The 23,923-nt window shown below is 39.0% G+C and overlaps 1 protein-coding gene across 2 annotated transcripts in view; it reads left to right on the top strand.

Moving 5' to 3' along the window:
- Positions 1 to 108: 108 nt before the first annotated feature.
- The window catches only part of RASGRF2 (Ras protein specific guanine nucleotide releasing factor 2), a 236,307-nt gene continuing 212,492 nt past the window's right edge, over positions 109 to 23,923 (top strand). For both annotated transcript variants that reach the window (XM_077759868.1, XM_077759867.1), the window contains exon 1: positions 109 to 723. In XM_077759868.1, the coding sequence (XP_077615994.1) occupies positions 436 to 723 (288 nt within the window). In that variant the 5' untranslated portion in view covers positions 109 to 435. The remainder of the gene's footprint in view (positions 724 to 23,923) is intronic.

Raw genomic sequence — 23,923 nt, 5'->3', positions numbered from 1 at the left:
AACCAATTACAGCTGATCTCCCACGTGACGTTTTACCTTCTGTTTCCCGGAGCCAGTTGCCCGAGGACAGTCCTCCCCGGGCTGCCGCGCGTCGCGCCGCCCCAGCCAGCCGCGGGGCTCCGGCTCCCGCAACTTCGGGCGAAGCGGCGACGGACCCGGGCGCCCTCTCGGGGCCACTTTTCCACCGGGCGTCGGGGGCTCCCCGGGCTTCGCTCAGCCAGGAGGGCGGCGGGCGCTGTCGAGAACGTGCCCTGGCCGCAGCCGGGAGCCCCTCGGACCCGCGAGGCGCCACGCCTCGAAGGCCGGCGCGGTGCCCTGCGCGCCGCATCAGGCAAGGGGGCGCCCTTCGCCAGCCCGGACCGGAGCGGGCGCGCCCCGGGGCGACTCGGCCGGGAGATGGCTGCGAGGCAGCGGTGAGCCCCCCGCGCCCTCACCATGCAGAAGAGCGTGCGCTACAACGAGGGGCACGCCCTGTACCTGGCCTTCCTGGCCCGGAAGGAGGGCACCAAGCGCGGCTTCCTGAGCAAGAAGGCAGCCGAGGCGAGCCGGTGGCACGAGAAGTGGTTCGCTCTCTACCAGAATGTGCTCTTCTACTTCGAGGGCGAGCAGAGCGGCCGCCCGGCGGGCATGTACCTCCTGGAGGGCTGCAGCTGCGAGCGGACGCCCGCGCCGCCGAGGGCCGGGGCCGGGCCGGGCGGCGGCCGGGACGCGCTGGACAAGCAGGTACCACCCGCGCTCCCTCCCTCCCGCCGGGGCTGCTCCCCGCTCCAACCCTCGAGGTCTCGGGCTCGACCGAACGCGGGAACCCTGCTCCCAGATCCTAGGTTCCCCTGCAGTGTCAGGGGCAGGACATCGCCACGCGCCTCCCTGTCTCCATCCCCCTTTCTCCATCCCCCTTTCTCCCCCACCTCCTTGTAATCACTTGGAACGGAGGCCCCGCTTTATGTGTTTCGCGGCTCGGCTTTTCAGTTTCATTGCTAACCATCCGTTGCTTCGCTAGACCTTGTTCGGAGGGATTTACTGTGGTGGCGTGTGTTGACACCTGTTGGATTTAGATTGGCAAGAAGGAACTAACTTATTTGGGAAAGTTTGGTTTCTCCCTTACCCGGCTGGTGCGTGTAGGGTTTTTGTTTTTTTTTTGCCTGCACGTGTTTGATGGCTGGTTGTGCAGGGAAGAAACAGGGGCTCCCTGGAAGGAGAGGAACTTTCTATTGGCTATTTTCAATCTGTTTTTGTGGTTTATGTCAGTTTACCTTGCTGGTATTTGACCTGCTGGGTCTAATTATGAAGGTAAACGTGAATCCATTTCCCTCAGGATTAGTATTTGGTAGCCACATTCCTGCTACGTTTAAATATGTGGGCATTTTAAAAAGAATGCTTCTCTGTATTTTTAAGTGAATGCTTTGAAAATAAAAGTGACCTTTTCATTCTGGGTCATAATTTTATTAGTTTGCTGTGTTCTTACTCGGGGAGGACAAAAAATCCTCTAGATTTAGTACATGCTGCCCCACCCCCCTCATTCCTGCAAATGAGAAATTTGTGCGTTTTTTTCAGTTACCATTTGGTTATTAAAGTTAGAGCAAACTAATTTTATGCTCTCAAATGTTCTCACTTGGCTTCTAGATCTCCACCTTGAAAAAAACAGGCTGATTGTCTTTGCTGTTGCTTAAAAATGTTTCGCAGCTGAATTTTCCCCACAACTTAGACCGAACAGCTTCTCCTGCAAGAGGGTGGCTGTGGGAGGCGCTAGCGATGGCATGATGAATAAAATGCCTGCACAACCCCTGAGGCTTATAAAACAATGTGTAAAATTAAGAGGAGTTTAAACTAGATTAACCAGGAGGTTCCCCCCCCACTTTGTATTCACTATAAAACATTAACAGACTTAATTGATTAAACTTGTTATTGCGCATATAAATCTGAAATGTAAAAAATAGCCTCCTTGGTTTTTGAGGACATGTTGAAGGGTTTTTGAAAAACTGATTTCCTATTTTGTAGATGTAGATACTGGAAATACAAGTTGAATTTTCAAGTCTTGCATTTTTGAATTTAAATTAAGAGAAAGCGTTTTGAAGAAACAGATTTCTTTCAGTATCTATTTTTTTCTATTGGTGATATTTTTTTTATAAAGGTATGTGTTCCAAGGCCCCACAGGAGCCAGAATAGGTTCTTCTTCTTCTTTTTTTAATGTTTATTTATTTTTGAGAGAGAGAGAGAGAGAGAAGAGAGAGACAGAGTGTGAGTGGGGGAGGGGCAGAGAGAGAGAGAGAGAGAGACACAGAATCTGAAGCAGGCTCCAAGCCTTAAACTGTCGGCACAGAGCCTGACTTGGGGCTGGAACCCAGGAACCTCGAGGTCATAACCTGAGCCAAAGTTGCATGCCTAACCAACAGCCATCCAGGTGCCCTTAGTTTCTTAAATGTTATTATGTGGAAAAGAAAATAGGCACCTTAAATTACCCTATTTCATTGACTTAATTCCAAATTATGTTTTTTTTTTTTTATTTATACTAATATCAGGAGCCAGCCACTTTTTTTTTTCTTCTTTTTTTGAGTTGGGGGTGGGAAGATGTTACTTGTCTGGCTGATTGACTGGTTAAACGTATACGAAAACCAGTATTTTCTACTTGGACAATATCTGTACTGTCCTCTTCAGGACAGTTTTCTTTACACCACCCTTTAATAAATAAATGTGATCTCCAAATAGTTTGACTTTTATGCCACTTTCTAATGGGAGTCCTAAACAAGTCATACTAGCAAAAAAAAAAATAGTTTGTCATACAAGTTATGAATATTTCTCACTCATTCTGTACATCTTTAAGAGGATAGAAATTAGACCCTTTGGTACATGTAAAAACGCCTGAGATACACAGAACAAGTGCTTCAAAGTGGATTAGGAGTTGGATTGGGAAATCTGTCACATTTTGTCTTCTGATAGGCATGTTTGCGTGAGTTAGGTTAGTTTCCCAGACTGATGCTTTTCTCTAGCACTGCATGTCTGGGTGTGTTTGATGTATTAAGAAGAAACTGCAGGGGCGCCTGGGTGGCTTAGTCGGTTAGGCGTCCGACTTTCGCTTGGGTCATGATCTCGTGGTTCGTGGGTTCAAGCCCCGCGTCGGGCTCTGTGCTGACTGCCAGCTCGGAGCCTGGAGCCTGTTTCAGTCTGTGACTCCGTCTCTCTCTCTCTCTCTCTCTCTCTCTCCTAGAAATAAAAAAAAAAAAAAAAAAAGAAGAAGAAACTGCAAAGATAAGAAGCAAAAAGAAACATTCTACCTTCAGCTTACAGTTTATGTAGTTGGTTTCCTTTCAGTTAATTTATGTTGCTATGTGCTCATATCTTCTTAAGCACATACACTTGAAACTGGCAAAGTGTAGGCACTGAACAGGGACTGTCTTAAGGTTTGCTTCTCCAAATACGCTTCTGGAGCTTTCTGAATAAATATCTCTATCAAACCCATAAACATAGTGGAAGATCAGGGCTTGAAGCGGGATTTAGGGAGGCAGAGTGGTTTTCCTCCACCATGTTGCTATGACTTCTGTATGCAAATTTCTTAACAGTTCTTCTGTTTTTGTTTTTTTTTTCTGTGAATGAAATCTGTTTCTTAATATTAAATTAAAAGTTGGGCTAAGAAGCTTTCAAGTTACCTTCCAATAATGGCATCTCCTGTTTCTAATGTAAAAGCAGTGCGAGCTTGTGCTTTGTAGAAGATGTGACAGACTATTCCATAAGATTTACAGATTACCAGTCTCTGTAATAAATACTAAATCTGAGAAGCTAAGGACAAGCAGGTGATCAAAGTGGACATTTTAATAAGTCAGTCAGGTCAGCAGATGTGCAAACCAACAACATCATTGCTAGAACAGAGACGTTCTTATTTACATTGGAGGGCGATGTAATGTCATTGACAGTTACTATAGTTAATGCAGTTTTTGCTCTAAAATGCCTGTCATCATTCTTGTCAGTTTAAATGCTACTTATCCTTCAAATGATTCTTAAATTCTCTTTAATTGTGTTCTAAGGTAAGTCCTAAGAAGAAAACATTCATTGGTTTGCTTCTTCTAAATAATTCATATTAAACTAGACAAAAGAAAAAATTAAGGTTTTTATTTTAAATTACTGTTAAACTGTTTTTTTAAAACTGCTTCCAGTTAAGAAGAGAAAAGAAAGGTGTCTTTCACCTTCCAAATCAGCATAGGTTGAAGAAATATTTGCATTGCTCCATTTTTTCCAAGAGTCTCCCAAAGATTTCACTTTGGTAGGTTCTTGGGAGATTGCAAAGCTCTCACATCAAGTTTCCATAGTGGCTACCTCTTAGGTACTTTTATTTATGGTGATATAATTAAAATGAACTCAGCTAAAAAAAGTTGCAAGTAGTGTTCCTTTTCTTGCAAATGTGTACTGGTGGTACTTCTTTCTTTAAAAAATCTCCATTTATGTACAATGAAAAACTTACTTTTCCTTCAAGTAAAGGTATTCATGAGGAATGGAAATTTGAGTTTAATAAGTAACTTCTATGTGCCAGGCTCTATGTAACCCACAGGTATCACATCTCATTCGAACTTCAGCTCTTGGAGATTGGTAGTATTTTATTCATTTTTACCTATGCTAACCCTGAGACTTACGGCCTTCCAGGGAGATAGTCCAGCTCCAGGTGTGAAGATTGAATCATCTTGAGGAGTGCCTTAATAAGGAAGCTATTTAAATAAATTGAGCTTCAAGAAATTTAAAATCTGAGTGGGATGGGGGTTGGGATTGTAGTACATGAATCACCGTTTTTGTTTACCCTTGTTTCTCTTTAAAAACTAAAGGGCAGGGGCGCCTGGGTGGCTCAGTCACTTTAGTGTCTGACTTTGGCTCAGGTCATCATCTCACGGTTCCTGGGTTTGAGCCTGGCGTCGGGCTCTGTGCTGACAGCTAGCTGAAAGCCTGGAGCCTGCTTCAGATTCTGTGTCTCCCTCTCTCTCTGATCCTCCCCTGCTCACGCTGTGTCTCTCTCTCTCAGGAAAAAAAAAAAATTAAAAAACAAAACAACAAAAAAACCCTAAAGGGCAGTTGTGAGAAATATAATTGCAGACCATTGCATTTTCAAAGAAAAATGAGATTTATGTTTAAACAATTTTGCATGGCATTCATTTCCTTCAGTACGGCATCTTCAAAAATATTTGCACTTAGATGAAAGTGCACATCTGGTTACTATGGTCCATTTAAGTGGCAACTGTATGTGTCTTCCCTGATAATAGGCAAGACATACAGGAGCAAAGCGATATTTATTCTTAATTTCCCAGTAATGTTAAGTGGTCCGTTCACCCTGATTTCAATTGTTTTTAGGCTAAAACATCTTATTTCTGGAGGTTTAAAGTCATAGTTACTTGTCATATTTGTGCTGAATTAAACATGTTGATTTAATTTTAAAGGGATTAAAGGTTATGTGATTTCCTCTGTCACCTCATTACTAACCAATCATTTTAGCCTTCCTAACTTGACCACAAGCAGAGGATTTTAATCATTTTATGGAATTAGGCAGAGCTGTATGCAAGCCCTGAAATACTTGTGGAGGGTGGGGAGTATGGATGGTGGATTTTCGGTGTAGTTTATGTTGTTTAATTGATAATAACCAGCTCAATATTTTCAATCTTTACTTATTGAACATAAATGAAGGGAAAATGGGACAAACTATTTACTAATCTTATAAAAGTTTTAAAGTATAATTTATGGAAGAGGAATGACTTATTACTCAAACTTTGTAATCATTCCTTCATTTAAACTAAATGAAGAAAAATTCTATGGATTAGCAAAATGCAGTTATTTTAATTTTGGCTACACTAAACCTTCCCATTTATATTATTGTAACATAATTTGTTTTCTTTGGGAATTAAAAAATAGAGATATTTTCCTTTTACTGGGTGATGATAAATTGTAGAACCTGTGTAATAACTACGTTTCTGAGTTCAGCAAGCAAATGTTAATAGTTTATTACAACAATTGATATTACTGTGTGTTTAATGCAGATATATTTAAGTTGATTTTGTCCATAAAAATGCTGGATGTAAATATGAATCCTGCAGTCAATATAATTTTAATTTTGTAGAATAGAAAAACTTAATCCTTAAGATTATTTGGTAATGAAGGAAGACAGATTGGCAAATAGTATGGCTTTACTTACTAGGTCCGGATTCCCAATTTTTATACTTTTAAAGTAGCTTTGTGTTTTCATGTCTGTTCATTTGTATTATAAGAAAGGGATATATGTGCATATGTGTGTCTGCTTATTGGGTTTATTATCTTCTGTCATTAAATATGAAACATTTGTTATGCAGTTACAAATTTTGGAGTTTACAGATTTTTATTTATATCATTAACATTTTAGGATGTGAATTGTAGATCCAATCTGTCTACAAGTTAGGGAGCTTCATTTTTCAGGACTAAGTATGTATAAATATTCTGTTTCATTAATCAGTATATAAATTCCTCTCTGAAATAAGCTTATCTTAATTTAAGATGTGTATAGTAAAATATTAGTTAATATTTAAATGAAACTAGAAAATGATACTTATTAGTACTGTTACAATATAGCACTGTCACAAACATTTGTTTATTTTATAATATTTGGCCATTATTCTAAAAATTTACCATTATTACAAAATTATTTATTATATTTCAGTTGGTATAATTTTCAAATATGAGCTAATTATGAAGTTATAAATACATGATTTTGGCTCCACCAAAGCGTATGTTTTAGCGTTTTTGCCCAATGATTTCAAATATGATGGTATATATATTTAGGAAAAAAATAGTAGACTTGACTTTCTTCTTTGAGAAAACATTGGTATCAATAGGTGGAACAGAGGTACAGAAAACACATATTCTCACTTTTCCTTTTTACTGGCACTTGAAAAACTTATGATTCAAGGAAAAATAAAGATGCAAATCATTTTTCCTAAAACTCCTCACAGTAATGCCAAATGCCCCAGGTATACTTTTAAGGAAAAGGCACGCGTGCGCGCGCGCACACACACGCAAGTCTGAGTTGATCAACCCTGTTTACTTCAATAGTATTTGTTTTCTTTTTGAACTATGAAGACATGAGAAAGTTGGGGAGGCCTATATAAGTCTACCTTCCAGCATCAGAGGAGACTCAGTTGATGGAAATTAGAATTCTCTTAAGATCTGAGGAGACCTAGGGGCACCTGGGTGGCTTAGTCGGTTAAGCGTCCGACTTTCGCTTAGGTCATGATCTCGCGGTTCGTGGGTTCGAGCCCCGCGTCGGGCTCTGTGCTGACTGCCAGCTCAGAGCCTGGAGCCTATTTCAGTCTGTGACTCCCTCTCTCTCTGACCCTCCCCTGCTCACGCTGTCTCTCTCTCTCTCTCTCCTAGAAATAAATAAAACATTAAAAAAAAAAAAAAGAAAAGATCTGAGGAGACCTAGACAGTTAAAATGACATTTAAACAGCTATGCTTAAAAATAAAATTTATCGATCCTTTAGTGCTGTATTTTTCTCAAACGCAGGCCGCAGTTTCGTTTATTAGCTCTTCCCGTCCTCACCAGTGTGACACTGCACGAGACCCAGGATGACAGAAACAACAAGAATCCAAGGGACTTTGGTTGCTGGTACTTTGCATTCTTTTCAGATTCCTGAAATGTTTTATTTTGTCATAGGTCTGATTTAATTTAGACAATGCCTGATTCATTTCCTGAGCTGTATTTATGAGCCCATGCCATTTGTGTGACTAATGTAAACAGAGGGGTTAGTGCTGTCCAATAGAGGGAAGACTGGAAAGCTAGGAGGTTTCCTGCGAATAGCGATGTGGGCATGTGGAGGTGGAAACCTGGTCTGTGGCTCAATATGAAAGTAACATCCTAACTCCTCACGGAAGCCATGCTGAGACCATGTCCGTGATGTGTAGGAATAGGAGGCTCCTCACTTCTGATATGAATTTGCTTTCTTTTAACTTGAGGAAAGCAAATTATTAGTTTTTTAGTTTAATTATTAGTTTCCGGGTCCATGGTAGTATTGTGTATGGCTCAGTTCAGGTGCGAAATTGCCAGGGTTTCTGTCCCAACTCAGCTACGCACCTATATGTGATCTTGAGCAATGTCTCTTTCTAAGACATTAGAAGATGAGCGTCACAACGGTACCTACATCATCACGTTATTATCAGGCTCACAGGCTGATTTGTCCATGCCAGGTTTTTAATATAGCACATGAAGAGTCTACCCGTTTGTTAGCTGGTGTTTCCATTAAATTCTGATATAATTCCTCATTGACTTTATGCTTTATTTTATTTTATTTTCTAATTTTTTAAAAGTTTAATTATTGGGGCGCCTGGGTGGCTTAGTCAGTTAAGCGTCTGACTTTCGCCTAGGTCATGATCTCGCGGTTCGTGGGTTCGAGCCCCGCGTCGGGCGCTGTGCTGACTGCCAGCTCAGAGCCTGGAGCCTGTTTCAGTCTGTGACTCCCTCTCTCTCTGACCCTCCCCTGCTCACGCTGTCTCTCTCTCTCTCTCCTAGAAATAAATTAAAAAAAAAACTTAAAAAAAAGTTTAATTATTTATTTTGAGACAGACAGAGGGAGCGTGAGTGGTGGAGGGGCAGAGAGAGGGAGAGACAGAGAATCTCAAGCAGGCTCCATGCGGTCAACATGGAGAGTCTGACTTGGGACTTGATCCTGCAAAACCATGAGATCATGACGCAAGCTGAAATCAAGAGTCAGATGCTTAACCGACTGAGCCACCCAGGCATCCCAATTTTTGTTTTCATTACTTTGGTCACTTAGGAAGTTTTTTCCTTCCTTCCTCTTTAAAAATGTTTTAAGTTTAACACAAAATAGAATAGTTCAGGGAATGCCATTATACCTATCACCCAGCTTCAACAATCTCCGACTTTCTGCTTTGTTGTGATCTTTGTTTCCCTCCACACATGCCTCTTTTTCTCCCCGTCGACTATTTTAAAGCAAGCCTTACACATTGTATTATTTAACTTGTTAATAAGGATGTTTTTTCTTTTTTGCATAAACCTTGTTTGGCACTGAAGATTATACTAAATGTGGCTCTTACCAGAGTGATCTTGGAAAGAGGATGTAACATGTTTCTATTTTATTGTGTGTTATAATAATGGTCCTCATCTTTTACTTCTTTGATATCATTATAAAGGAAAAAACTTAAGACAGTAGCTGTGAAGACACAAAGGTGGTAGAATTAGCTCTTAAATAAATTCTAATATGTTAAATCCAAAAGAAAAGAAATCTGAAATCAGTTGTTTAGCTGTGATCATAGTGTAAAAATATTTTCATGATTTGACCTCACTCCAGGGGAAATTAAATTATAGGTGATTCTCTTACTGAGGGTTCTTTTTTGCTTTATTGAAGTCCATTTTCCAAACTCTTACAGCTGAATAGCTGGAAGAATCTTGTTTGGAGCCAGAATGAGTGCTTCCTCGTGTGGCATCCTTAATGCTGCTTCTCACTCAGTATTTTGCGTAGATTTGCAACATAGATTTGCAACAGATCTTTCAATGTTTCATCAGTCTTTAAAAATAAATTCTAAGACCCAATAGCTAGTTAATGTTATTTTAAGGCAATTAATAGGGTTTTAATAAACAAGGGTATGATTTGCTTTCTCTAAACTTTTCTAGGGTTAGTTGGTTTTGCTAAGTGATTATTTTCTTTAGGCCCTTTGATTGCAATGGAGAGATGTGAACTCAAGTTCTTGAATACTGGTGCCTTCTGTGTGTGGTGGGCAGACAGTAGGAATACTGAAAGGCAATGTAAGAGCGAGTCTTTCTTGCCACCTAACTAATCTTTGGACATTGGTACTGGTTGACCTGTTTTTCAATGTGTTTATGCCTCTTTGGTTCCTCACTGCTGCTGCCTTCTCAACTTTTGCTTGCCCTAACTTCAGACTGTCATGTACCTGGTACTGACAACACATTGTGGCCTCTTTCTCTTTGCTTTTTTCTAGTTAATTCTCACTGCAGCATCTCTTACTCATTCATCTGTTCAGGCTTGTATTCTTGTAAGAGAGAATCTGATTGGCTCAGCTCGCACTTTGGGGCTAGACTGATCTCTGACCAGTCCATGGATTGGCTGGTAAACTACAGGGGTCATGGGTGAGTTAGTTTTATGGAAACATCATTATTGGTGTGTCTAGAGTATTCATCAAGCTATATAATACAATCTTCATCAAACTAATATTAATTCGTTATTAATCACATTCTCTTCCTTCAGTAGCAGGTTTACAGCCTCACTGTATCAATATGATCTTTCCAATAATATAATTTCTGTCTGGTGCAGATTGGCCTCCTGTCTTGCTTAGGGTTTATGTTCATAATTTTCCTTTACTTTTTAATATTTTAATATTAAAAAATTATTTGAATGTTCCTTTAATAATAAATTAAATAAAAACTATTTTAAAGTGTAGCAGACATACAGAAAAGTGTGCAAATTATAAGGGTGCTGATTGATACATTTTTGCCAGATGAGTGTATGTCCGCAGCACTGAGATCAAGCAATTAACACGATCAGGCCTTCATAAACTAATCTCGTGTCTGTTCCTCTCTACTACTCTCGACATAGATAGCCACCGTCCTTACTAATAACGTTAGGGATTGCTTTTGTCTGTTTTTGAACTTCATCATGGACTCATGCAATAAGTACTCCTTTGTGTCAGGCTTCTTTCCCTTAACATCATCTTTGTGAACTTGATTTATGTTGTTGGATGTTGGGGTCCACGTGTTTTCATTTCTTGTAGTATTCTATTGGATGAGCACACAAGATGTTCCTTGACTTAAGATGGGGTTATGTCCTAATAAACCATTGTAAGTTAAAGATATCCTAAGTTAAAAATGCATTTAATACACCTAACCTACCAAACATAGCTTAGCCTAATGTACCTTAAAAATGCTCAGAACACATATATTAACTTACAGTCAGGCAAGTCATCTATCACAAAGCTTATTCTATAATTAAGTGTTGAATATCTCATGTAATTTATTAAATACTCTACTGCAAGCAATGAACAGAATGGTTGTAATGGATACAGAATGGTTGTTAGTATATCAGTTGTTGCCATGTGACCATGTGCGTGGCTGACTGGGAATTGTGGCTCATTGCCACTGTCATGAGAGAGGATCACACTGGATACCAGTAGCCCAGGAAAAGATCAAAATTCGAAGTCTGGTTTCTACTGAATGTCTGTTGCTTTTGTACCATCATAAAGTAAAAAAAAAAAATGTAAGTCAAACCATTCAAAGTTGGGGACTGTCTGTATAATTTTCTTTAGTGTTGGTGAACATTTGGATTGTTTCCACTTTGAAGCTATTTTAAATACTAAGGGTATAGAAATTACTGTACAGGTCTTTTGGTGCATGTACACATATGCATTTGTTGGGTATATACCCAGGACTGAAATTGTTGGTTCACTGGAAACACATAGATTTGGCTTTAGTGACTTTATTTAGCCAGTTTTCTGAAATAATTTTTTATCAGTTGATGTTCCCACTAGCAGTAAATAAAAATTCCAGTTGTTCTACGTCCTTTCTAACACCTGGTATTATCAGTCTTTTAGATTTAAACATTCTGGTGGGTCTGTAGTAGTATCTCCTTTTGGTTTTCATTTTCATTTTTTCTGATAATGAGATTGAACACCTTTTCAAGTATTTATTGAATATTTGATTGCTCTCTGCTTTGAAGTGCTTGTTCAATCTTTTGCCTATTTTTATGAGTTATTTTACTGATCCATAGGAGTTTTAAATATTAACTTAAACTATGAATTGCCATTTTTGTACATTAAAATTCTTGAATATTGTAATTTCATGTTCTTCATTCTAATATATCTGAAAACATGAACCCTTTGTTAGTTACATATATAGTGCAAATATTTTTTATTCTGGCTTGCCTTTCTACTCTCTTCTTTTGTTTATTTTTAATTAAAAATTTTTTTAACGTTCATTTATTTTTGAGACAGAACATGAGCTGGGGAGGGGCAGAGAGAGAGAGACACACACACAGAATCTGACAGGCTCCAGGCTCTGAGATGTCAACACAGAGCCAGATGTGGGGCTTAAACCCACAGACCACGAGATCATGACCTGAGCCAAAGTCGGATGCTTAACCGACTGAGCCACCAAGGCGCCCCAGCCTTTTTACTCTCTCAAAGGTGTCTTTTGATGAAGAGAAGTTTGAAACTTTAAGGTAGTATAAATCTTTTATTATGGCATTTGTCTGCCCATGATATGAATGGGGAAAGAGACAATATCTGGAAGTTCTTTGTATGGAAGGAACAGGAGCCGGGCCCTCCCCTGCTGCTCTCTGGTCAACGCAATCAAGTGAATCACAAAAGATGCAGTAGTAAGTAAAATCAAACGTCCTTGCAGCAGTTTCAAATTGCTATGCCAAGGAGTTTTCCCTTGGAGGAATGCTGTAGAGGTAATTCTAAAAGGCAACACATCATAATGTTCTATCTTCCATATACTTTCTGAGGTCTGAGATAATTCCTCCCCTACTACACCGATACCTTTCATTTGCAGGGGTCAGGTACAAGAGGGATAAAAGAGGGCATCTTTATAAAACTTAATCAAAGTTAAGCTTGAATCCCTGATGTCCCTTTCAGCTATGCTGCCACCTGTAGTATGTATCAATTAGGCTGGCCTGGAGGTGCTGTAGGGAAAAAAAATACATCATGTCCAGCAGTGCTCAAAATGGAATCCTCAATTTTCAAAATATAAATATATAATGCCCTATAACTCTTTCCACTTTTGTTCTCATCATTCCCCAGGAAGTAGTCAAGAAAGAATGTCGTCTTTCTTGGAATACCTATTTTCAGCGATCAAACTGCCTTACTAAAAGCATATGGATAGGAGGGAGTAAGGAAGAGAGAGGTGGACAATCAGTCCATTGTTGACTACACAGATTCCTTTCAAGGGGCACAGTGGTGTGACTTGGAAGCACCTAATCAGTAACATAAAAAATATGAAAAATGGTGAGGCAGTACTTAGTAACCTGAGAGGAGTTCAGAGGTCTGACAGAGCCAATCTGCAAGGAGTGGGAGGGGGTAACACCCCTTGAGACATGGCCTCTTCCATTGTGAGACAAACAGGTCAACTTGCGGCAGGAATCACATGTCTGCCCTGCAGTGGTAGCCTCTGCCTTAGAAACAGAGTCAGGCTCTATCAGCCTTGATGAGTCAGCCTACTTGATTCCAGTAGGTTCACAGCCCTTCCTGTGGGCATCTACATGAGTGTTCCAGACAGTTCAGTCAGCAGACGTGGTTTGTTCCTAGGTTCATGTTTCCAGAGAAGGGTCTCTCTAATTTGCCAGTCTGCAGTTTTCCAAGTGGTAGACCAAACAGCTAACCAGTGGCAACAACCCAAAAGCCTGAGTCCTAACCCCTGACCGGAGTAACCTCATCTCCTTTTGGTTCTGCATAGCTGGCCCTGAGGCTGAATAGCCACAGCATCCAGTGGATACCACTGGGTTTCAGCTAAGCCAAACCATCAATGAACCAGACCGAGACATTTAGGGAATCTTTGTGTATTGAAGGCCCCCTCAAGTCAATGATTTTGCTTTAGGTAGCAGAAGAGATCAACTTCTCCACAAAGGAATACTTGCTACTTTTTTAAATGTAAAGCTGAGATGCTTCTGAGGCCAGACTAGCTACACTCTTGAACACACCTTTCCATTCGATGAGCAAGGTTTTGGCCCTTGTCTTGTTTGTTCTTGAGTCCAAGTTGATTCATCCTAAAATCAGAATTTCGGGTTGGAAAGTTACAAGGCCTCTATGGGACAGTATTGACAAGGATTCAGCAGTAAGCTGATAGTTGTCTGTATGCCTTGTAATTTCATTTCAATGTTGGGCATTGTGTGTGAAAAATCAAAGAGATAATTGAAGGCTCTGGATGATACTATTTTCCTTTGGAGAGAATTTACTTTTGCTTTCTTGCAGCCGTAAATGTGGGATTTATGTTACATTAATCCATTCTGGGATTGAGCTGGTGAAAGCTAGGTTTCAGATTTTGTGAGAATTTATCCATTTTAAGTTTGCATTAATTTCTAAAGTGCAGCCTTTCCAGAATCTTATATGGAATTCTGGATGTTTACAGAACTCTTTCTTCTTGGTCTCCTCCATCCCCATGAGACTACCAGGAACTCAGTGCTAGTTTCCAGCCTCTTATCTGCTGCTTTCTCGTTGGCCTCCTAGCCTCTTGTTTTGTACCACTTAGAAACTGGCAAATTCCTTGAGAGAGACAACTTCAAAAGACAGTCAGACTCACTAGTTTACTTTCCTTTTCTAACTTGTCTTTACTTCTTAGGTCCTGGCTTAGATCTTGTTAGCTCACTGACGCTTTCAAATGGATAATTTGTAGGTGTGTGTGTTGTATCCAGCTTTTCTAATTGTTCTCAGTGTGTGCATGTTGGAGGGCTAGAGAGTGGGGTAGGGTCTATAACAAGGTGTTTGGCCATTACCACTCAGCAATGAGTTTTAATAATTAATCTACAAATAGGTAAAACTCCTTTCAAAATGGTGGAAGAGTTATTTTGTGTTTTTTTCCTCCTAGAAATTTATCTGTTAATTACTTCTAAATCACTAATAATAAAATACTAAGAAGTCAAATCATAATTATATTATTTTATCAGTTTAATTCTGAACATCTTTGAATATGGTGTTTTTGAACAAAAACAAACAAAAGTATACTTCAGTAGTCATGAATTTTTTACAGATGTTTATCTTACTACTGAGTGGCAAGGTGTATATTTTGAGGGTACTGAGATGTAAATCCCATTTTATTCCTTACACATTGCATTAATTTTTAAACTTTTCTTTTAGAGGGCACCTGGGTGGCTCAGTGGGTTAAGCGTCCAACTTCGGCTCAGGTCAGGATCTCACGGTTTGTGGGTTCAAGCCCCACATTGAGTTCTGTGCTAACAGCTCAGAGCCTGGAGCCTGTTTCAGATTCTGTGTCTCCCTCCCTATCTGCCCCTCCCCCACTCGTGCTCTGTCTCTGTCTCAGAAGTAAACAAACCAACAAATAAAAAAAAGATTTAAACTTTTCTTTTAGATAGTTTTCTCATATCTGATGTCCTTCTCCCTCCCCCACCCCTCACCTATCTATCTGTATGTCTGTCTATCATCTTAGTTTATGAGCACTTAATTTAAAGTAATCATCTTTCTCCTGGCATAAGTTAAACCTGTGTTCTAAGAAAGTAAATCACAATACAATTAGATTATTTCCTTTAGGATATTAACTTGTTAGTTATTTATACACAATGTTTTATATTGTACAGTTGTAAGAGCCAACATTAATGTGATAATTTTGGTTTAAAGAGCCAAGCCTTCTACATATATTATCTCATTTAATCTTCACAACCATCCTGAGATGACAGTGTCCTCTTTATTTTGCAGATAAGGATACTGAGGCCTAGAGTGGTTAAGTAATTCACACAGGGCAAAAGTTAACTATGTGGCAAACTTGGGTAATAGAACCTAGTTTAGTAATTTCGTATTTCTTGAGTTTGGCCCTTAGCTTGGAGCTAGAAATATCTAACCAGGAGGGAAAAGATTTTGTCATTAGTCTCATTCTTCTCTGTCTTGTTTCATTTGCAGTTTGAGAGGATGTCAGTCTCATCTGGCCACATTCGTAAAGCCCATAAAGCAAGTTATTATTTCCTTCCCAGATTGATGAAATGATGTGAACAAAGCAAAGCTATGGGTTCCTATTTATCTAAGGGAAGCATTAGAACCTCTAATCTGTATATCCTTGGCCCTGTGCTGAGGGTCTGAGAGCTGGGTCATGGTGGAGAGTAGGATGTTGGGGATCAGGTCAGTCTGTCTCCAGAGCACCTGTCTTTCTCCCGTGCTGCTGGCTTCCAGCGCAGGCTTTCTTCTTGGTGTCTGCCCAACACCACAAAGGGGTCAGCACTGAATATATAGGAGACATAGGCCTCTCTGCCATTTCAGACCTTGCATATACTATGGCTCTTGACTGTGAGAAGATTTCTTTATATTTTGATATATAAAGGATGTGAGTCCACATCTTCAGTGTCTTGATTTATGCTACCACTTTTTGGGCACCACGTCTAACTAGGTTAGACTGACCCAGAGCAGTGAGTACTGTTGTTGACAGAGAGAGAGGGAGAAAGAGAGAATCTCAAGCAGGCTCTGGACTGTCAGAGCAGAGCCCATTGCAGGGTGCAAACCCACAAACCATGAGATCATGACCTGAATCGATGTCAAGAATTGGACACTTAACTGATTGAGCCAACCAGGTGCCTCAAGAAAGTAGCAATATTAAATTAATTTAGCTAACCTAGGTGAACAGTGTTTTGTAAACTAAAATGTTACAAGTATAGTATTTAAAATTTTTCACAATTACATTTTTCCATGTAAGTGAGGGAATTTAAATAGAAAATTAGTTGGAATTTTGATTAGTACAGATGGTATTCTGTTCATTTTATGGTCCATTTTGAGAACCAGATAGTTTCTCTGTCTAGTTTGTGAGTCCATAGTTTTTAATTTCTATGGACAGTAGTTATCCAAGATTTTATGAATTCAAGATTTTGGTTTCTTTTTTTGGGGGGAGGGGGGGAGAAAGAGTGCACGTGCATGCACATGAAAGGGGGAGGGGCAGAGGGAGAGAATCCTAAGCAGGCTCCATGCCCGGTGCAGAGCCCATCTTAGAGCCCAAGATGGGGATCAGTCTAACTACTGTGAGATCCTAACCTGAACTGAAATCAAGAGTGGGATGCTTAACTGACTGACATACCCAGGTGCCCTGAGTCCAAGGTAATATTTTTAATTTTTATGGACACTCTTTAGTGGATGACAAATTTCTTGAGAAATAGTTGGAAGATTACTCTAAGCATAGGAGAATATTACCTATAAGGATAAATGACTGAAGAGGTGTTTGTCACTTAAATACTTTCTTTTTTATGAATCCTTTTGACTGTACTAAATATTAGATATAGGAGAGTGGTATTAATAGGTAATTTTTTAAGAAGAAAGATGTAGCTAAGTTGCTAAATTGCTTTTTGTGCTTTAAAGATTCAAAGTCCTTTTTTTTTTTATGGAGAATGTTTAAAATGTATACTGAAAGGTAAATAAATCTACAGCATACTTATGTTTCTCCTTTTTGTTATAAAGTGCCACATTAACCGAATATTTTTAAAGCAGTTTTTTATTTATAAAAATAATTTTTCTTGGATCTAATGTGCAAAGCATGGTGACTATAGTTAACAATACTATATATTATACTTGAAATTTGCTAAGAGAGTAGATCTTAAATGTTCTTAACACACACACACACACACACACACACACACAGAGGTAACTTTGTGAAGTGATAGATTTGTTAAGTAACCTTATCATGGTAATCATTTCACAACATATGGTATATCAAATCATCACTTTAAACTTACATGTATTATTTAGTAATTATATTTTACTAAACCTGGGGACTAGAAGGAAATCCGTGAATGGTGATACATACAGTGTATTTTCTGATTCCATGAATAATGTATAGAAGTGATTGGTTGTACTGTTGTATAGACACATTATTAAATTTTAAAGTTTTTTTTTTTTAATTTCAAGAGAGTGAATATTAGCAGCGGAGGGGTAGAGAGAGAAGGAGAGACACAATCCCAAGCAGGCTCTGTGCTGTTAGTGTAGAGTCTGATACCAGGGTCGATCCCACAAACCATGAGGTCATGACCTCAGCTGAAATCAAGAGCTGGACACTTAACTGACTTAGCCATCCAGGCACCCTCCCAATTTTACATTCACTCCCAGAAAAGGAGTATGATGTTTACTGCATATAATTTGAAAAATCAAAGTGAATTATAACATAAGAAAATTAAGATATCTTGAAATGTTATCCCTCAGAGAAAACTATGTTGTTGGAAGAATTCCTTTCCAGATTTTTTTTCTGTGTATGCATATATATAATAGACACTTAGAAAGTTGGGCACACTTGGGATCATATTGTATGTAGAGTTTTGGATCCTGATTTATTTTTTATTGAATTACAGTTGACATAAAAGATCATGATTTTTTAAAGTTTTTTTTTAACTATTTATTTCTTTGAAAGAGAGAAAAAGAGAGAGAGGAGGAGAGAGAGAGAGAGAGAAAGAGATGGAGTGTGAGCAGGGGAGGGGCAGAGAGAGAAGGAGACCCAGAATCTGAAGCAGGCTTTAGGCTCTGAGCTGTCAGCAAAAAGCCCGATGTGGGGTTTGAACCCATGAACCATGTGAGATCATGACCTGAGCCGAAGTCAGACGCTTAACTGACTGAGCCACGCAGGCGCCCATATCCTGATTTTTTTTAATTGAGCATTTTGTGAACATTTTGTTTGCCAGTAAATATTCTTTGAAAACATTATTATTTTTTTTTTTAAATTTTTTTTAATGTTTTATTTATTTCTAGGAGAGAGAGAGAGACAGCGTGAGCAGAGGAGGGTCAGAGAGAGAGGGAGACACAGACTGAAACAGGCTCCAGGCTCCGAGCTGGCAGTCAGCACAGAGCCCGACGCGGGGCTCGAACCCACGAACCGCGAGATCATGACCTAAGCGAAAGTCGGACGCTTAACCGACTAAGCCACCCAGGCGCCCCTGAAAACATTATTTTTAATGACTGTACAACATTGTTTCTATCACACAGATAAACATTTTCCTGCTGTTGGATATTTAGGTTGCTTTAATATAAAGTTTTGCTTTGTAATTTTAAGTAATGTTGCAGTGAACATAGGATAACACTTTTGAATAAAGCATCAAGACAGGTGAAGGCACATGCAAATATGAACAAACAAAAAAGCAAGAAGTGAAAGTCATCCTTTTAATCACCACAACAAGCATATTTCTCCCAGTTTCTTCACTTTAATTAAAAATTGTGCTCTCTAATATACACTCCATTTGGATTTTAAGGTAGTTTTGTGAATGGTTGAAAACCCAATATAAACAGATTTATGGAATGAAGGTACGATCTCATCTGTGAATAAAATACAGAAATAAATATGGCCAAATATGATCTTCTAATTTCTAGAAATGAAACTAGACTATGAATCCTTCTTGGTGGAATTTATTCTCCCTGGGGATATTTGTTGCAATTAGAGGGCCTGGGATCATAATCAATGAGCTCCATGTGAATGCACAAAGTAGAAATGCCCCAAAGTACTATGTTCCATTGATTTTAATCATGCTTAGATTATAATGTTTTACATTTTTGGAAATTAGGATGTGTTTTCATTTAATGTGCACATTTGATTGATAAATTTGATTGATAAACTTTTAGCAACTTATGTTGCATTTTACAGCACCATCATAGAAACAAAAGCAGTAGCTTCCAGACTGAAATACTTGGCATTTATTTGTGTTTTCAGAACTCTTTGCTGTGTGCATATTTGCAAAAGCTTAGAGGTATATGGATATCTATGTTGCGTCATATACTTGTGGCTTTTGGCCTTTTGATAATAAATATAAGTATAGGGAATACTGTGACTATGTGAGAAAGAGGAAAACTCAATTCTTGGCTTTCAAAGCACTTGAAAAATCTACTTGAAAGATGGCAGATGTTAGTACCAGCTGATCTTTACCTTGGTTGGTTTTTGTCTCTTCCTGGGCCACATGGTCACTGATCAGTAGAATTCTCACAACACACCACCTCGCATAACCACATTAGATTTTCGGCAGTGGGTTTTCATTTTTCATATGCTTTCATTGTCATTAGATAATGGCAAATTTGACTGTTGGGTAATTTTTGCCCTCCTTAAATTTGATTGTGTTACCTTTTGTGATTTCCAAAGACCAAGAAGGAAACAAAAGTTAGGGTACTCATTCTTTCCTACCTTTAATGTTGCTAACAGCTGCTTTGACTCCTTGGTCTTATTGTTAACCTTCCCCCTGATAGAGAGCATTGTATCCCTGGGGCCTCTGACCTGCCCTCCCCCATTGTGGCTCTCTCTGTGGCTTTTGATAATGAGAATAATTTTGGCCCACAGACAGAACTCCTGAAAGAATATTACTGAATTTATGTCCTCCTTCTCTTTTAAAATTTAACTCCATTGTGAACTTCAGTAATTGGGCTTTCTAGTTTTAATGGTTAGACAAAACATTTTATTGGAAGATGATTTTAGGGTCCTGCAAGGCAGGTTTGTTTGACTCTCTGTCACTTTGAGTAGACGAGAAAGGTCCATTGGCTTTTCAATTGGCAGCCTTGTCGGTTAGCAAAGTGAGATGCTTCCAGGGAATCTACTCTTTGCACTTCCTGTGAGCCCAGTTCCCAAATTCCTTAGGATTGCTGCTAATAACATCACAGTAAATTCCAGGCAAGCATTTTCCAGATACTTTATAATCTCTCTTGCACACTTGTCTAAAAGCCACTTAAAGTTTTGGAGCTGTGTATTTATATATCGATCATGTTACTATAGTCCCAATATATCAGTACTAGTTACACAGTCACTGTGAAGGGAAACCTTCCAGTTTAGATTTTACTAAGACTTGCTGTTAATGTTAATACTGTCTGGCTTCTTACTGCTTGATTGATACCATAGTATGGCTTCCAAGTTTTCTAAGACAATCTTGATTTAAAATATTCTATTTCTACAATCCTATAAGAGCATTTGGGTTTTCAGGCCACGGGGTTGTGATTTGGTCTGGAAATTTTGGTACCTGTACTTCCTGACAGCTTTGAAAAAAAAAACAAACAACGCAATGCTGGTTAGACTCTTAAATGGTGTTGTCAGCAGTCTGTGTGGTACAACTGAGATGGAAAGAGACTTTATTATAGCAAGGGTTGTTTGAGGCTGAGGCCTGTGAGTGAGTACCTGTATGTGTGTGTGTGCATGCACGCTCGTGTGTGCGTGTTCATGTGTGTGTAGTATGGTGTTTAGTAACTAACATTCTCTTTAGGAGGTATCCCAGACAGTTCCTTTCTCATACTAAAAAAGTGATTTGTAAAAAGCAAAGCATCTAGTTTCAATGGGACAATTATGATGCATTAAATTAGTCTTTAGAGAACAATATGTAGAGGATAAAGTTATAAAGGGAAATGGAAGTTTGACCATGAATTAATTCACTAGCAGTGGAGTGCTGCAGTGATGTGGCTCATGCCTCAAAGCGATGAATCCGCTGGGGATTGGTGTGGCTCTTCTGCATACATACATTGTCTTGTGGGTTGTGTAGAGAACCTTGGAGACACAGGAGTGTGGGGGAGGGGAGAAGCAGGAATGTGTTGAAAAGACAATCCTGCATGGTGTTTGGGGGAAAATGGAACTTAAGAAGGAGCCTAAGATTTTGGTTCTGTGATTAAGATCTATTGTGTAAAACTTTTCCTGATAACAAACAGGGCTATACAAAATTAGCTCAGAGTGGTGCCTCTCCAAGACTTGCCTAAGTCATGAAGACCTGGGCTCTTAGGAGGAGACCTGGACTAGCTGGGTTTCAGATTACAGTGATGGCAACAGCCCTGCCTCCCCTGGGCAACTCATTCTTCATCCTGAGAATGTCTCCTGAGAATGTCTCTGGTTGAGGGTGCTGGGGTACAAAGCTCTTTGCTGCCCCAGATAGGCTACCCAGGCAAAGGGTACAGTACCCTTGATTTTGCCTCCTGTCCTGCAAAGCCTAAAATATTGACTATCTCGTACTTTATAGAACAGGTTTGCTGACCTCTACTTTAGCCCTGCACTGTCCTTTATGGTAGCCACCAGCCACATGTGGCTTTTGAGCACTTAGAACATGGCTAGTGTGAATTGAGATGTGCTGCATACTTATACATATTGGAATTTAAAGACTTGGAACAAAAAAAAACAAAATATCTCAAGAATTTTTATATTTCATTAGATGTTGAAAGGATATTTTGAATACACCAGGTCAAAGAATATTTATTATTGAAATTTATTTCACCTGTTTTGCTTTACTTTTTCCATGTGACCACTAGCAAATTTAAAATTACATGTGTGGCTTGCCTTTATAGTGCACATTTTGTGTCTCTTGATGATGCTGAGTATTATATGGCACCCACATTTGTGGGCCACAGAGCTCTTTTTCCAAGGAGCCTCTTGAATAAACCTAAATGTCTTCTCTTGTGGCACAAGTTTAGCAAACATGACAGAGCCCTATACATATTCTAGTTTGAGAGTTTGTGTTTTGTTGACAGCTAAGCTATAGTTTATTTATATTTACATTTTTTAAAAACATTTATTCAGTTTTGAGAGATAGAGAGTACAAGCAGGGGAGGGGCAAGAGAGAGGGAGACACAGAATTTGATATAGGCTCCAGGCTCCGAGCTGTCAACACAGAGCCCAATGCAGGGCTCATACTCACAAACTGCGAGATCATGGCCTGAGCCAAAGTTGGACGCTTAACGATTGAGCCACCCAGGTGCCCCAACTCTTATCTTTAAATAAAGAGATATACTTTCCTTTGTGTTTTTCAAATAAACATATATACTTTTTTATGTTTTATTTGAAATTGGGTATTCCTTTATTATTATTCTCANCCACACTCTAACTAATGTATGAAATGGCTCCTGGGAAACAGAAAAAGCTCAGATATATAGCACACATATTTATGTGTTATAGGAATTCACAAAAATAGATTTTGTTGTCACATAGTGTGGGATATTACATAAAAATCATTTTCTCCCAGATTGGTCACATATTGCAGACAAATTTTTCTAATAATGAGGTAAGTGTTCATTGGTAGGGAGTAAAGAAGTTTGTACTATCTAGAAAGTAAAGTTCTTACTTGAAAACCTTCTGNAATCTGTGAGCTATATTTTTCCTGTGATGTAAAAATCATGACCTTATGTCTATTGTGGTTCACCAGTTCCACTTGTAGGATTCTGTCTCAGGGAAACAACTGAATGAGTGTGCAAAGATGCACATAGATGTCTGCTTCTTATAGCACTGTCTTTAATAATGAAAATTTGGCAACAACCTTGATGCCCAGCTATGAAGATTAATTACCTAAACTATGGAATACACATTTAGTTATTTTGACAAGTGATGGCAATGAGTTATTAAAGACTTTTATAGACAATAAGCATTTTAAAGAGAAGTATATGAATTTAGACTTTGAAAATTCTGACAAAAAGAAAACAGGTTCTACCTCTTTGGTTGGGGAATTTGGGGTTATTTTCATTTTTTATGCATATTTATATGGTCTATTTTTCCATAATAGACTTGTATNAGTGGGAACTCCTGCCTGTTGATGGAAAATTGTTTGAATGTGGACTAAGGCATGACAAGTAGTCTAAAGAGATCGCTGTGTAAAAAACGAAGGTTTTTATTGTGACAGGTAAATACAGAGTGCATGCTTGACCCCAGTAGGTCTTTGGGTTTTTTTTGTCACTTTGTTTACTTACATGGTGAAATTCAATGTTAAGAATCAGTTTAACAGTTGAAACTTGGACAAGTCAGAAAATAACTGTAATCACAGTAGTTGATAGGTGAGCCCTGGCTAGCAAGCAGGACTCTCCAAATGGGTTTTACCTTTAACATGCACAACATTAAACAGAATTTCATGGGCAGAATTTCAGAACATCATTACATGATTAATTCTGATATTACTTAAATGTATTTAATTGTATATAAAAAAATATATATTTACATAATATATATTATTAGTTATTAGTTATAGTTATATTACTTATATAGTATATATATCATTATTTATTATTAATGCTGAATTAGAATTCAGCACTGCTAATGTATGGTGACAATCTGAACTCTGCTCTTTCCAAAATTCATACCAAGGAATTCCCACAGGGTAGAGGTTAGAAGCCACTACGATGAGGGGCACGCTGGTCAGTCAGCCAGCCAGCAAGTCAACCCATGGGAAAGAAAACCCTCATCAGGAAGTAGGTAGGAAGAGCCAACAGAAAATAGGGACCTCAGAGCTTGGCCTGGTGGAGAGGAGATGTGGGAGCGCCACCACAAGCG

The sequence above is a fragment of the Crocuta crocuta genome, unplaced genomic scaffold, assembly GCF_008692635.1.
Source record: "Crocuta crocuta isolate KB4526 unplaced genomic scaffold, BGI_CrCroc_1.0 scaffold162, whole genome shotgun sequence".
Classification (NCBI taxonomy): domain Eukaryota; kingdom Metazoa; phylum Chordata; class Mammalia; order Carnivora; family Hyaenidae; genus Crocuta; species Crocuta crocuta.
This window is presented reverse-complemented; position numbering and strand designations above follow the sequence as displayed.